Here is a 15,730-nt window from a genome sequence, read left to right as displayed (position 1 = left end):
TTAAATGATAATGGAAGATACTTTGGAGAGTTTAGAGACAATGAAAGGCTTCAGTTGTGTCAGAAATTATGAAAAGTTAAGATTGAGGGAGTTGTAAATGTCATTGCCAAAACCTGATTAACCTTTAACTTAACTCTACTGTTGTCCATGCATATTTTGTCTCTACTGTGACCGATTAAAAGCAATTATGTTTTTATAATGATAATACTAAATAAGGGTGGAATGAATGCATGGCTTTAAAATAAGCACTAAATTATGTGTGAACCTTGGCCTTAGCATATGTACTCTCTAATTCCACTTCACCTGATGGCTACACTGGTCTTGATCTACCGGTTCAATTTAAACTCATTCTTCCCAATTGGAAAGGGGCAGATGAAGAGCTAAAATTGTTACACTAAGACTCCATGATCATCGTCAACACTGGTGCTCTGCAAGGCTGTGTCCTCAGCCCCTTACTATACTCCTTATCCACCTTTGACTGTATGGCCAAATACCCCTCCAACTCGATTTTCAAGTTTGCTAATGACACTGCCGTTGTGGGCTGGATCTCATACAATGACGAGACACGGTACAGGAAAGAGATAGAGAATCTGGTGACTGGTGCAACGACAATAATCTCTTTCTCAATGTCAACAAAATGAAGGAGATAGTCATCGACTTCAGAAAGCATAGTGAAGGGCATGCCCCTGTCTACATCAATGGAGAGGAAGTAGAAATGTTTGAGAGCTTCAAGTTTTTAGGTGTCCAGATCACCAACACCCTGTCTTGGTCCCCCCATGCTGACACTACTGTTAAGAAAGCCCACGAATGCCTGTACTTTCTCAGGGGACTAAGGAAATTTGGCGTGTCTGCTACAACTCTCACCAATTTCTACAAGTGCACCACAGAAAGTATTCTTTCTGGTTGTATCACAGCTTGGTATGACTCCTACTCCACCCAAAACTACAAAAAACTACAATGTGTTGTGAATGAGACTCAGCCCATCACGCAAACCAGCTCCCACCAACTGACACTACCTACATTTCCCGCTGCCTTGGAAAAGCAGCCAGCATAATCAAAGACCCCATGCACCCCACGCATACACTCTTCCATCTTCCTCTGTCAGGAAAAAGATACAACAGTCTGGGATCACACACCAACTGACTCAAAAACAGCTTCTTCCCTGCTGCCATCAGACTTTTGAATGAACCTACCTTGCATTAAGTTGGTCTTTCATAAGAACATAAGAAATAGGAGCAGGAGTAGGCCATCTAGCCCTCCGAGCCTGCCCCGCCATTCAATAAGATCATGGCTGATCTGTAGTGGCCCAGTTTCCCGCTTTTTCCCCATAACCCTTAATTCCCTTGCCTACCAAAAAGCTATCTACCCGTGTCTTAAATATATTTAGCGAGGTAGCCTCCACCACTTCAACGGGCAGAAAATTCCAGGGATTCACCACCCTTTGAGTGAAGAAGTTCCTCCTCAACTCCGTTCTAAACTGCCCCCCCCCCTTTCTCTACACCCTAGCTATGATTGTAACACTGCGTTCTGCACCCTCTCCTTTCCTTCTTTATTACGGTATGCTTTGCCTGTGTAGCGTGCAAGAAACAATACTTTTCACCGTTGTTATGTGAATGTACCTTTAAGAAAGTTTTTTTAAAATCAAGCAGTTTACAGCTTCAGCGGTGTCACTGGCGGTGGAGCTAAGCTGTGACAGTCAGGTCTCGGGCTTTTAGTTCCATTTGTGGTAGTCAGGTGATAGGGGATATTTTTCATTTAGGCTTTCAGTTTCATTTTGGGGAATGTGTTGGAAGTGGTTTAGCAGCAAACTAACAAGCAGTCTCTCTCTCTCCCTGTTCTTCTCTTGTTGGTTCTGAAACCATTATCAGTTAGCTGAAGGAGAGGCTCATGGCCATCCTGCCTTAAAGAAGCTGTGTTTTGGGAAACAGATTCAACTACAACCTCTTCTGAGTTTCTTCATTCAGCATTCAACCTAGGTGTCTGGACTGGTGTAACAAGTGACCATTAACCTATGATGTATTGTGCTTGTTTCGAGGATTTTGTGTATTGGATGTTGGCTTTGGTTGGAACACATTAGAGATATTCTTTAAAACTTATACATTATTGTGGCTGTTGTGTTTCTTGTTTGTAATTATTAAAAAATCTTACTAATTGTCTTACTATTCACGTCAACAATATGCTTCATTAAACTTAGTTTTTGATAAAAGCTTCTTATAAGTCACACCTAAAGAGAAACCTCTCATGCTCATTCTCGCCAAATTGAAACATTAAATGTAATGGCGAGCTTTATAGAACACCTTGAAGTATCTGACCTGACATGTAACATTGTATACTAACAATAATAAATCAAATCAAATCAAATCAACCTTATCCCCATGCTCTCACTCGAGTCCTGTCCACTGCTAATTGGGTCCCTTTTCCTGAACAGTCAAAGTTAGCAACCTGGTTTAGACTGAAGCTTCATTAATACAGGCAAATTGGGCTATCATTAGAGTCCCAATAGCATTTTCACTTGGCTGCCATTGGTGCCACACTCAGTAAAAACTGAGGTGGAAGAGATGACCCTTTATGATATTTCTAAATCTTTCTTAGCAGGCAAGTTGGGGGTGGGAGTGTTCTGAAGGTTCCACAAATGAAGTTTCATCCTCTGCTGCCTTGGTTCCCCTTCTCTGCCCACCCATGAAATCCCAGCACTCACTGTGCCTTACCTTGGTGATAGCAAACAGCCTCCCAGCTCCATATGTTTTAGGACCACGGAATCATAGAATCCCCACAATGCAGAAAGAGGTCATTTGATCCATCAAGTGTGTACTGACTTGCCAAAACTCCATGCATTTTACCAAGGGTAGGTGTTTTGCCTGAAGATGGCCAGGTGTCTTTCTCTACCTATTGTGGTCAAGCAGCTGGCAGATGGAATGAAAATGAAGCTCAGAAGTTTAAATAATGCAGGTCTCAATACAATGACAATGGTTAAGTTTCATACTGGTCTCAGCCCCTCCTCTGGCCGAATACCAGAACCCAGTTTAAATTCTGTGTGTATAACAGCATTGGCTATCAATTTATAATACGAGAAATCATCCATTTTGTGCATCCTATGATAATTTTTCCATTATAAATTCCTATATCTACATTTATGATGGAAACTGCCTTTGAAAACTTGTCATGCTGCATTTACACTTTCTTACCAGTAGTAGTAATGTAGCACTTGTGAATTCTCCAGCTTCTTAACCTATAATGTAAATGCCTAGCCTCAAACAAGCTAATTCTGTGATTTCCAAACTGGTGCTCATTTGTGAGTTAGTCATGAATAATAATATAAATACTATGATATGTGGGCAGATCTCCCATGGTGTTGTGCATGGTGAGTAAAAAGACTCTCTGATTTACAACAATAGAAAATGTATACCATGGATAAAATCAAGGCTACTGATTTACAGTCACTGAATAAAATATATTCCATTTTCAATAAGATGTAGAACATAGAACATTACAGCGCAGTACAGGCCCTTCAGCCCTCAATGTTGCACTGACCTGTGAAACCAATCTAAAGCCCATCTAACCTACACTATTCCAATATCATTTATATGTTTAAATGACCATTTAAATGCCCTTAATGTTGGCAAATCTACTACTGTTGCAGGCAGGGCATTCCGCGCTCTTACTACTCTCTGAGTAAAGAACCTACCTCTGATATCTTTCCTATATCTATCACCTCTCAATTTAAAGCTATGTCCCCTCGTGCTAGCGATCTCCATCCGAGGAAAAAAGTTCACACTGTCCACCCTATCTAATCCTCTGATCATCTTATATGCCTCTATTAAGTCACCTCTTAACCTTCTTCTCTCTAACGAAAACAGCCTCAAGTCCCTCAGCCTTTCCTCATAAGACCTTCCCACCATACCAGGCAACATCCTGGTAAATCTCCTCTGCACCCTTTCCAACGCTCCATATCCTTCCTATAACGCGGCAACCAGAACTGTACTCAATACTCCAAGTGCGGCCGCACCAGAGTTTTGTACAGCTGCAACATCTCATCCACACTACCAAGTAACTTACCATTAGCCCAATACTCTGTATTCCTGTTACTCCTTGCAAAGTGAATCACTTCACATTTATCCACATTAAACTCCATTTGCCACCTCTCAGCTTAGCTCTGCAACTTATCTATGTCCCTCTGTAACCTGCAACATCCCTCTGCACTGTCCATAACTCCACCGACTTTAGTGTCATCCACAAATTTACTAACTAATCCTTCTATGTCTCATCCAGGTCATTTATAAAAATGACAAACAGCAGTGGCCCGAAAACAGATCCTTGCGGTGCACCACTAGTAACTGAACTCCAGGATGAACATTTCCCATCAACCACCACCCTCTGTCTTCTTGCAGCTAGCCAATTTCTGATCCAAACCGCTAAAATACCCTCAATCCCATGCCTCCATATCTTCTGCAATAGCTTACTGTGGGGAACCTTATCAAATGCTTTACCCTCATCCACCTCTTTGGTCACCTTCTCAAAGAACTCAATAAGGTTTGTGAGGCACGACCTACGCTTCACAAAACTGTGTTGACTATCCCTAATCAAATTATTCCTTTCTAGATTATTATAAATCCTATCTCTTAAGACCCTTTCTAAAACTTTGCCCACAACAGAAGTAAGGCTCACTGTTCTATAATTACCAGGGTTGTCTCTACTCCCCTTCTTGAACAAGGGGACAACATTTGCGAACCTCCAGTCTTCTGGCACCATTCCTGTAGACTATGACTGACCTAAAGATCAAAGCCAAGGGCTCTGCAATCTCCTCCCTAGCCTCCCAGAGAATCCTAGGGTAAATCCCATCCGGCCCAGGGGACTTACCTATTTTCATACTTTCCAGAATTGCTAACACCTCCTCCTTATCAGCCTCAATCCCATCTAGTCTAATAGCCTGTGTCCCACTATTTTCCTCAATAACATTGTATTCTAGAGATTTTTGCACTTTGGGGATTCTGTTTCACATCCCTACACTATTATTGTGAAAACTGTACGAGTGGTCTCTACATTTCATAGACATTCCTTTACTTATATATTTACTATACATCCTGTTCCAGTTTAAAAAGAGTATACACAGCATCATGATGTGCAAAATTTATTAATCCAGAAACTCTAGTGAAAGGTTATCAACCTGAAACATTAATACCTACACTTGCATGCCATGAATATTCATTTGTGTGAAACATTTTAAAATTACATCCTAACTTCAAGATAAAGCCAGCCAAGCATGAGAATTGGGTGGCCCCCAGTTCATGTTTGTTTCAAGGTGGCGTGTACCAGTCAGCTTTGTGCAGTTGTGGCTGGGATCAGTGGCACAAGGGAGGAAGAGCAGAAGAACAGCAACTTGCATGGAGGCTCAGAACCAGGAAGGCTGAGGAAAGGTGAGGGAGAGAGGTGTGGAGTGGATTCGGAGTCACAGGCATGGAGGAGAAGAAAAGGCATTCAAAGGAGGACAAAGACTAAGGTCAAGGTATGGATTAATGAAGTGGGAAGGGCCTGACAGTTCGCGTGTAGCGGGAATAGGCAGTTAAGGCAAGAAAATCAAGTGTTTAAGACCTAAAATCAGCACTGTCTAAATATGGGTTAATCTCAGGGTTTTGGCTGGCTGAATCCTTACAGGGCTTTGGGTCCACTTACAACATTTTCATTATCCCAGCTGAGAATGATCTCAGACTATATTCTTTACAGTATATAGAAGGAAGGGCCAGTTGAGCCTGCAAGTTCAGCCATGTCATACAGGGTGGTGAATACAACACTGGATAACATGAACATTCAATGAAGAATGAACAAAAAACACAACATTGCTTCTTCCACAGTAAAGGAAACTGTAACCATCAATGCATGCCTACCATGAGGTGTGCCAGTTCATTTAGTATCTGATTAAGCTAGTCTCAACAAATGACAATGATTCACACATGAATAAAGTGAAACAAAAGTTATGTGAAATATATACAAGTGAAATTTGCTTTTGAAAAATATTTGTGCCACTTTTGTGCTCTCAAATCTTATTTTAATGGCAATTAGTTAGAGTCATAGAGGTTTACTGATGGAACAGGTCCTTCAGCCCAACTTGTCCATGCCGCCCCTTTTTTAACCCCTAAGCTAGTCCCAATTGCCCGTATTTGGCCCATATCCCTCTGTACCCATCTTACCCATGTAACTGTCTAAACCCTTTTTAAAAGACAAAATTGTACCACCTCTATACTACTTCTGGCACTTGTTTCAGACACACCACGCTCTGCATGAAAAAATTGACCCTTTTGTATCTCTCCCCTCTCACCTTAAACCTATGCCTTCTAGTTTTAGACTCCCCTACTTTAGGAAAAGATATCGACTATCTAACCGATCTATGCCCTTCATTATTTTATAGACCTCTATAAGATCACTCCAGAGAAAAAACGTCCAGTCTCTCCAGCCACTCCTTGTAACTCAAACCATCAATTCTTGGTAGTATCCTAGTAAATCTTTTCTGCGCTCCTTCTGGTTTAATAATATCCTTTCTATAATAGGGTGACCAGAACTGTACAAGTATTCCAAGTGTGGCCTCACCAATGTCTTGTATAACTTCAACAAGATGTCCTAGCTCCTGTATTCCATGTTCTGACCAATGAGACTAAGCATGCCAAATGCCTTCTTCACCATTCTGTCCACCTGTGATTCCACTTTCAAGGAGCTATGAACCTGTACTCCTAGATCTCTTTGTTCTATAACTCTCCCCAACACTCTACCATTAACTGAGTAAGTCCTGTCCTGGTTCGATTGACCAAAATGCATCATCTCGCATTTATCTACATTAAACTCCATCTGCCATTCATCAGCCACTGGCCCAATTGATCAAGATCCAATTGCAATCCGAGATAACCTTCTTCACTGTCCACTATGCCTCAAATCTTGACATCATCTGCAAACTTACCAACCATGCCTACTAAGTTCTCATCCAAATCATTAATATAAATGATATTTAACAGTAGACTCAGCACTGATCCCTGAGGCACACCACTGGTCACAGGCCTCCAGTTTGAAAAACAACCCTCTACAACCACCTTCTGTCATCAAACCAATTTTGTATCCATTTGGCTACCTCACCCTGGATCCTGTGAGATTTAACCTTGTGCAACAACTTACCATGTGGTACTCTGTTAAAGGCCTTGCTAAAGTCCAGGTAGACAACATCTAATGTACTGCCCTCATCTACCTTCTTGGTTACCCCTTTAAAAAACTCAATTAACTTTGTGATTTTCCACTCACAAAGCCATGCTGACTGTCCCTCGTCAGTCCTTGCATCTCTAAATGCCTGTAGATCATGTCTCTCAAAATACCTTCTAACAATTTACCCACTACAGATGTTGGGCAGGAAAGTTGTGACCATAAAGAACTTTTGTGTGTAACCAAGAGGTTCTTACACAACACATACAGCTTCAGTATTGTTAGCCGACAGTGGGTTTCAGAAGTGAAATGTTTTCTCTACCGCACGTAAAGAAATATATCTCACATGCACACGACTGGCGCCTTGATTTTAATTGTAATTGCAAGGGAAATGGGAAAAAGCAATAGAAAGGAAGTGGTGCATATTTGCGGTTATGCATAGGGAATGACATGCTGTTAACAAAATTCCACCCCTCCCCAAGGACTCTGGAGTACTTTCAAACAGTAAGTTTTAACTCAATTTGATTTTAATATAAAATCAATAAATTGTGATATAAACATAAGCACATTTATTGTCCAAGATATTATTATAGGTGAGTTTACCTTCCCCGAGTTCAAAACTCTTCAGTTTAACAGTGTTACTGCCATTAACCAGCATCAATGTAATTAGCAAGCATCACACTTATCTGATTTAGGTTCGTTTGCTGCAATGAACCATGCTATTTAAATGTATATTCTTCAATTCTATTCCACAGTATCACCCCATTAACAAATATTAGTATTATTAGCAAGTATTGCATCCACTTTCCACAAAGCATACACTGCTTGAATTCATAGTCAGTTGTCAACTCTTTCTTTACAAACCAAATCATGCAAACTTCTGTGCCACTTCACAGAAATCAAACAGGGGCAGGAAATATCAGTTGTAACATTCATAAGTTGCACCTTGCTTAATCGATCATACAATTCTGATTCTCAACATAACAGTTCTTAACTTTTGAGTGTTTACTTAACAATGAAGCTTTATAGCTTTAAAAGATCACATAGCTATATGCAGGCAACCAAGTTATACATTGCGAATCAATTTTCATTCCCACTTATTCAGCAGAATAATACATTCTAAATTATCTGGAATAATCTTCCTTTCCTTATGAAACAGCAGATCTTGTGACTTTGCATGAGCAGAACAGGAGGGATGCCTATATGTAACTGAATGAGGAACTCAAAATTAAAATTCTCATAGGTTTTGTGAGGTCCGTGATATTTTTCCTTGGTTTGGAGGAAAGATGAAAGACCTTGCTGAATGTCGTTCATGATTTAAAAAATGGGCTATTTATACTTATAAGTGAGCCCATGCATGTAGGTGTCACTTACAGAATTAAATAGCACAGAATGGGGACATTCTTTTACTAGCTGTAAAAGTTTCTATAGGTTTGTAAAGAGAAAAAGATTGAAAAAGCAAATGTAGACCCCTTATTGTCAGAAAGGGGAGAATTAACAACGGGGAACAAAGAAATGGCTAAGGAACTAAATTCATACTTTTTTTCTATGTTCAACAAGGAAGACATGAATAATGCACCAGAGGTTCTGAGAGAAACAAGTTTTAGTGAGGAGCTGAAGGAAATCAGTATTTGTAGAGAAATGGTTTTGGGGAATAGATGGGATTGAAGGTGGATAAACTTCCAGGACTTGATAATCTTCATTCCAGAGTACTTGGAAATAGGAGATCCATCTGGTGGCCATTTTCCAAAATTATCTGGACTCTGGACTGGTTCCTACAAATTGGAGGATAACAAATGTAAGTCGCTATTCAAAAAGGAAGGTAGAGAGAAAACAGGGAACTATAGTTCAGGGATCCTGATGTCGGTACTGAGAAAGTTGCATCATCAAGGATTTCATAACTTGGCATTTGGAAAGCTGTGGTATAATCAGACAAAGTCAGCATGGATTTACAAAGAGGAAATCATGCTTGACGAATATACTGGAATTCTTTGAAAATGTAACAAGTAAAGTTGACCAAGGAGAATCATTGGATGTGATTTATTCAGACTTTCAGAAGACCTTCAATAAGGTTTCACGTAGCAGACTACCATATAAAATTAAAGCACATGGGATTGCAGATAGCGTCTTGAAATGGATAGAAAACTGGTTAGCAGATAGGAAGCAAAGAGTTGGCATAAATGGGTCACTTTCTGAGTGGCAGGCAGGGGCTAGTGGGATACCATAAGGATCCATGTTCGGACCCCAACTGTTCACATTATATATTAATGATTTGGAAGAGGGAACTAAATGTATTATCTTCAAGTTTGCTGGTGATAAAAAGTTGGGTGGAAGGATGAGCTGTGAGGAGGATGGAGAGGTGCCTCACTGTGAATTGGACAGGCTAAGTGACTGGGTATAAGCATGGCAGATGCAGAATAATGTGGATAAATGTGAGATTATCTACTTCAGTAGCAATAATAGGAAGGTAGATTATCATTTGACTGGGTGTAAATTAAGACTAGTGGATACTTAGTGAAACCTTGGTGTCCTTGTATACCAGTTGTTGAAAGCAAGCGTGCAGGTACAAGAAGCAGTAAAGAAGGCAAATGGTATGTTGGCCTTCATAGCGAGGAATAGGAATGTTTTACTGCAGCTTTATGGGGCATTGGTGAGACCACACCTAGAGTATTGTGTGCAGTTTTGCTATCCTTATCTGAGGAAGAATGTTCTTACTATAGAGGGAGTGCAGCGAATGTTTTCCAGGCTGATTCCTGGGATGGCAGGTCTGTCATCTGAGGTGAGACTAAGTCGGTTAGGATTATACTCATTGGAGTTTAGAAGAGTGAGAGGGGATGTCAGAGAAACTTATAAAATTCTAACAAGATTAGACAGGAAACATTCAGAAAGAATGTTCCTGATGGTAGGGAAGTCCAGAACTAGGGGTCATGTTGAGGATGAGAGGCAAACCTTTGAGGACTGAGGTGAGGAGAAATTTCTTCACTGTGAGAGTGGTGAATGTGTGGAATTCACCACACAGAATGTAGCTGAGGCCAAAATGTCGAGTGATTTCAAGAAGAAATTTGATATAGCTCCTGGGGTGAAAGGGATCAAGGGATATGGAGTGAAGGTGGATCAAGATATTGAATTTAATAATCAGCCATGATCAAAATGAATGGCAGAGCAGGCTAGGAGGGCTGAATAGCCTACTCCTACTTCTATTTTCTATGTTTCTGTTTGGTCCATTGAGCTTGTACTGGCTCTTTGACAGAGCTATCCAATCAATCCCACTCCTCTACTCTGTTTCTATATCCATAAAATATTTCCCCTTCAAATATTTACCTAATTCCCATTTGATAGTTAAAACTGAATCTGTTTCTGCTACTCTTTCAGTCAATGCATTGCAGAACATTTATATCTCATTGCAAAAATAAAATTTTCCTCAACTTCCTTGATGCTGTTGTTGGTTGCCTTAAATCTGCGACTTCTAATTATCCACCCTCTTGTTAGTGAAATTACTTTATTTCTATTAACTCCATCAATGCCCCATTATAATTTTGAACACTGGTACAATCTAGCCTCAGACCTCTTTACACCAAAGAGAACAAGCCAAGCTTCCCTAGTTTGTCCACTGAAGTCCCTCATCTCTGGGATCATTCAAGTAAATGTCCTCTGAGCTATCTCCAAGGCGCTGAAATTCTTCCTAAATGAACACAACATTCCAACTGAAGCCTAACCAGTGATTATTTTTTTCAGCACATCTTTGTCACTTTCAATTCTATTCCTCTACTTATAGGGCCAAAGATCTCATTTTTTTTTTAAAAGTGTACATTTTTTGTACTCTTTAAACATTCCACTGTGGTGAGACAAGGAATGTGATTCCTTTTAAAATGAAACAAAAACAAGCAGCAAATGAGCTAGGAGTACCTATGCCTTTCCAACCACTGCAAATTCAGAGTCAGAGGGCTGGATTTAATGCAGCTTGTTGAGATAGGAAATATGGTGGCCGGGAGCACTTAATTATGGGAGAGGCCCAATGTTAGTCTCCTGACGGCGGCAAAATCTCTCCCAATTAAGTCAGAGGGCAGAAGGAGCTGACACTGGAATCCCGGACTCTATTAGTGGGATCTCAATTAGGTTCATTAATCAGCCAACTGACATCATCAGCCCTGAACCCACTTCAATTTAATGGTGACTCAGGTATAAACTGGGAGTCATGTGGCTTTCACGTGTTGTTGGAAAGCCACCCAAAAAAGCCCATGGAGTTTGGCAGCAGGGTTTGCAGAGCTCCTTTGTAGTCAGGCATTCTGTACCCAATCGAGGGATTCGGGGACTCAGTGGTCGCTGAAAGTAATAACCCTGCCCTTACTACTGACCCGCCTTCCCCTCATCCCTGAGACCCCCTTCCCACAACCTCCATCCCGTCCTCACTCAGCTTTGGCCTGTGATCCAATGATGAAACTGGGCCTCCAGTGGGTTCACTGCTGCCAGCAGCAACTGCTCCGACTGGTGTCATCAGGAACTGCTGGCCTCTGATTGACAAAAGACTCTCAATAAGCAGGACCTCCACCACTGTGGACCTCAATTTGCCACTTAAGTGTCAAAGGGAACTTGAGCTTAAGCTTCCTCAGTGGAAGTGAAGGGGGTTCCCCTCGGTTCTCCAACCAATTGATGAATCTCCATTGGCCTGTCAAGTTCCCGGTCAAGATCACACCTGGCACAAGATCCACATTAACAGCATTAAGAATTAATTGAAACTCAATAAATAGGGATGTTACTCAGTTACCTGGATTGCCTGAATACAAAGATGGTAAACTTGCCGACCCCACCAGGAGTGCACACGCATTTGTGAAATTTTATTGTCCATTGACTATTCTTTTCTGGTCCAGTAGGAAAGGTTAAAATGATCCCAATAATATTTGTATTTCAAATGAATGCAGAATTGGTGGAAATTTTCATTATCTTTTTCAGGAATTCAGCCCTCTTTTTTAAGCTGTAAGTAAATTATTTCTTTATGGAACTGCAGGCTTATCAGAAAATAGTTCAGCGATAATGGGAGATGAACATGCAAAGGAAAATCATTCCGCATAAAGATTGATTTACTTTATGGTCAATGTCTAATTTTCTTTTAGATGTTTAATCTTTTCCTGCTTCTTTTTGAATATGTTAAGAATGATTATCAAATGCACAGCTCTTTAAAGGGACCATTAAATACATTTACATGTAATACAAACATTGTGTTCTGGTGAATGTGTTACCTGTAGGAGAAGCCTCTCATCCCCTATAATTGCTGCTTTACTCCAATCAATGATCTCTGAAAATGGCAGCTCCCATCCATTGCTCAGTAATACTGGGATACATGCAGCCTGTAACAAAGGATATTGAAAGCTACAATTACATTACACTCTTTACCATATTAGTTTTAAGTTTGAATATTTTAAGTGAGCAATTACAGGGGTCTTCAAGACAGGAATAGTTATTTTCCATTTTTTACTATGTGCTTGACAGTCCAAAGTCAGTTGTAACCATGGGGGCAGGACACATTCTTCTAGTCAGGCAAATCAATCAATTTTCTGGACTTTAGAATCTCAGTTTTCTCGCAAAACTTAATTTAAGCTCATATGTGTGAAGGTGGAATCAGCTTGGGGAGAAACTCTTGATAAAATGGGGAAGGAATTAATAATTAGGAATATCACCAGGCCAAAAATATAAAAGAACTGGTATGAAATGATCAGATCAAATTATGAACAGAAGAGTAAATAATATAGAGAATTTAAATTACAGATAATTAAAATGAAGCATAGAGGTGCTACAAAGTGGGGAGGTCAATTTATATCATGTATGCAGCACCATTTCAGTGTGTTGAACGATTGGACCAGAAATAAGACAATAATTGATTTAAGTAGTGATTCTGAAATGGTGGAAAGATTAGAGCTTAGGCAGAACTGATGATCATAATATTATTTAATTCAATAGTATTGACATGGATAGCAGTTAGAAATAATGAAACTGATGTACCAATTTTGAAGAATAACTGGAACCATTTAAATATGAGTGCAATAAAATCTTTCTGTATAGAAAGAATCAGTACCATGCACAAGATGATAACATTTAGAACTAAACTTGCGTCTAAATTTATAGAAATAAAATAGGAACTGATACTATTAAAACTTAGAAGTGCCCCCTGAATTTGTGGGTGAGTTCAACAATAAGATGGTTAAAAAGTGTGTATACGTTTGAAGGAAGACTCAGATGCAATTCCCAGTCAATGCTGAAATAACAGTTGATTAAGAAGGCAGTAACAATGTTACATTTTTTGTCATTCATGAGGTGTGTGCATTGTTGGCAAGCCAGCATTTATTACCCATCCCAAATTGCCTTTGAGAAGGTGGTGATGAGTCACCTTCTTGACATTTAAGTGCTTGCTGGGCCATTTCAGAGAAAATTAAGTCAATTGCATAGCTGTGGGTCTGGAGACACATGCAGGTTAGATCAAGTGAGGACGGCAGATTTCCTTCCCTAAAAGGACATTACTGAATCAGACTGATTTTTACAAAGATCAATCACAACTGATACTAGCTTTTTATTAGATTTTTTTGCAGGTTTACTTAATTTACTGTTATTAAATCCTCCAGTTGCTGAGGTGTGATTTCTCTGGATCATTAGTCCAAGCCTCTGGAATACTCGTCTAGTAAAGTCATCATTGTAGTGCTGTTCCTGAATATTTACACATGCACAGTTACAGTTGGCCTCAACACTCCTGGATTTCAGAGAGACAAAAATGACAATATTGTCTATTCTCGCCTCTGTTAATATTGGGTGAGGTTTAGCCATAATACCCACTCTATGATCAGAAACCTGTCAATAATCATTACCCAACAGGCTTGGATGTGGACATGAGAAAGGGGTTTCAGATGAAAGTGAGTGGAGCCTGTGGAACAAAAGCCCTGGAAAATTTGATGACGAAATGGAGGAATTAAAACAAAAACTGGGGTTCTTCAACAGTCATGAAGCACTTAAAAAAAGATGGATTATAACCATGAGAGTTTAAAGAAATTGTAGGAAAAGAACGCTGTTGTGAATTTTTTTCTGCTCACTGGGCTCCAAGGTGACACAAAGAATGGAAAATAATTATTTTTATTCCAATCCATAAAAATGTTTGAAGCATGATCTCAGGAAGTGTAAATCTGCCAGATTAAGATCTATAGTTGGTCATATTTACATTTATATCTATGGTGGGAGTCTACCATAAAGAAAGCAATCTAAGAGAACAACCCACATATCCCAACTGATTTGGAATCATGAAAAGCAGAACACTTAAATCTTAAAAGATATAATAGTAATTACATGATATGAAAATGATTGATAAGAAGACTTTTCAAATGCATTTGATAAGTTTCCACACATACTTGTAATTAAGATGCTTATTCATTGGGTTTAAAAAATATAAGCTGGATAATGATTTTATGATATAATATGAAACACGGCAATTGTCAGTGATTGGGGCATTATGTTCAGAACAATTTTGCAATTCATATCATTTCTGATTTCAGTGGGGGTCTGCACATTAAACATCCAAGTTTTTAAATTGTGTCACTTAAGGTGGGAACATGGGTTCTAAGTGGAGTGAATGATTCGGTAAAAATATACCAACAGAAAGCTAGTAACTTAATGGCTTATGCATGATTAAAAATAGAAAAAAAACAAACAATTTATACTTTGGGCTTAAAATCATATTCAATTAGGCAAAATTTCAAGAGCTGTAACAATTAACAAAAGATAGATCATCTACTCAGGTATTTTGATTTCCAGGGCGTAAATGGCTTTGTGTATTCCAAGGAATCTAGATGCATTGTAAGTATTCAACTTTATATTGAACAGAAATGCATGACGTACCACCTACCAGATCCAGTTTCTGTATTTCAATAAAAGGGAACACATATGGTTACATGTTTTATATCATTGAACTGTAAAAGGAGACAAAGTCAGCTCAAGCTGTTGACATTGCAAAAGACAAGGCAAGAATTATATAGGCCGGAATTTTACCGCCTCATCCTCCACAGGAATCGAAGTGTGCAAGGGGCAGGCAATGGGAAGGTCCGTTGACCTCAGGTGGAATTTTATGGTTTTGGGGTGAGCAAGGCCATAAATCCCAATGTTCCTTAAGTTTTAAAACTGTTTGGATAAAGAGATTGATGTGTTTTCTGAGGAAGCTAGAATAATAAGCCAGTGATCATAGCTAAAAGCTGAAAAAGCCACATATTAAATATAGTTTGAAGTGTAACTTCTTTGCAGAATTGCAAGTCAAACAGTGTAATAAGTGTTAACTCAGTACAGGAAATAAAAAAGTATCTATTCAATGTAGAGATAGAGAAAGACCAGTTATGGAAACAGGAAGGCGAGGAGAACAGTCCGTGTAAATCCCAAATGAGGGACTAGGCAGTGAGGTGAACTGACAAATTGAACACTCTCCTCATTCCTACTATCCTTTATTAAGTGCATAATTTAAATGTGTAATGTCCTTTCAGCAGACTGGCCAACCTTCTTGTCAACCAAAAGCACTGGAAACAAA

General features: G+C 39.5%; 1 protein-coding gene across 1 annotated transcript in view; it reads right to left on the bottom strand.

Annotated features, from left to right (window-relative positions):
* LOC145344940 (exostosin-1-like) overlaps nucleotides 1–15,730 on the bottom strand; it is a 571,757-nt gene that overhangs the window by 145,174 nt on the left and 410,853 nt on the right. Inside the window, exon 4 of the mRNA XM_080192309.1 lies at nucleotides 12,417–12,524. Coding sequence (XP_080048435.1) covers nucleotides 12,417–12,524 — 108 coding nt within the window. The remainder of the gene's footprint in view (nucleotides 1–12,416; nucleotides 12,525–15,730) is intronic.

Source organism: Carcharhinus amblyrhynchos, chromosome 7 (genome assembly GCF_965287045.1).
Source record: "Carcharhinus amblyrhynchos chromosome 7, sCarAmb.v2.hapA, whole genome shotgun sequence".
In the NCBI taxonomy this organism is placed as follows: Eukaryota; Metazoa; Chordata; class Chondrichthyes; order Carcharhiniformes; family Carcharhinidae; genus Carcharhinus; species Carcharhinus amblyrhynchos.
This window is presented reverse-complemented; position numbering and strand designations above follow the sequence as displayed.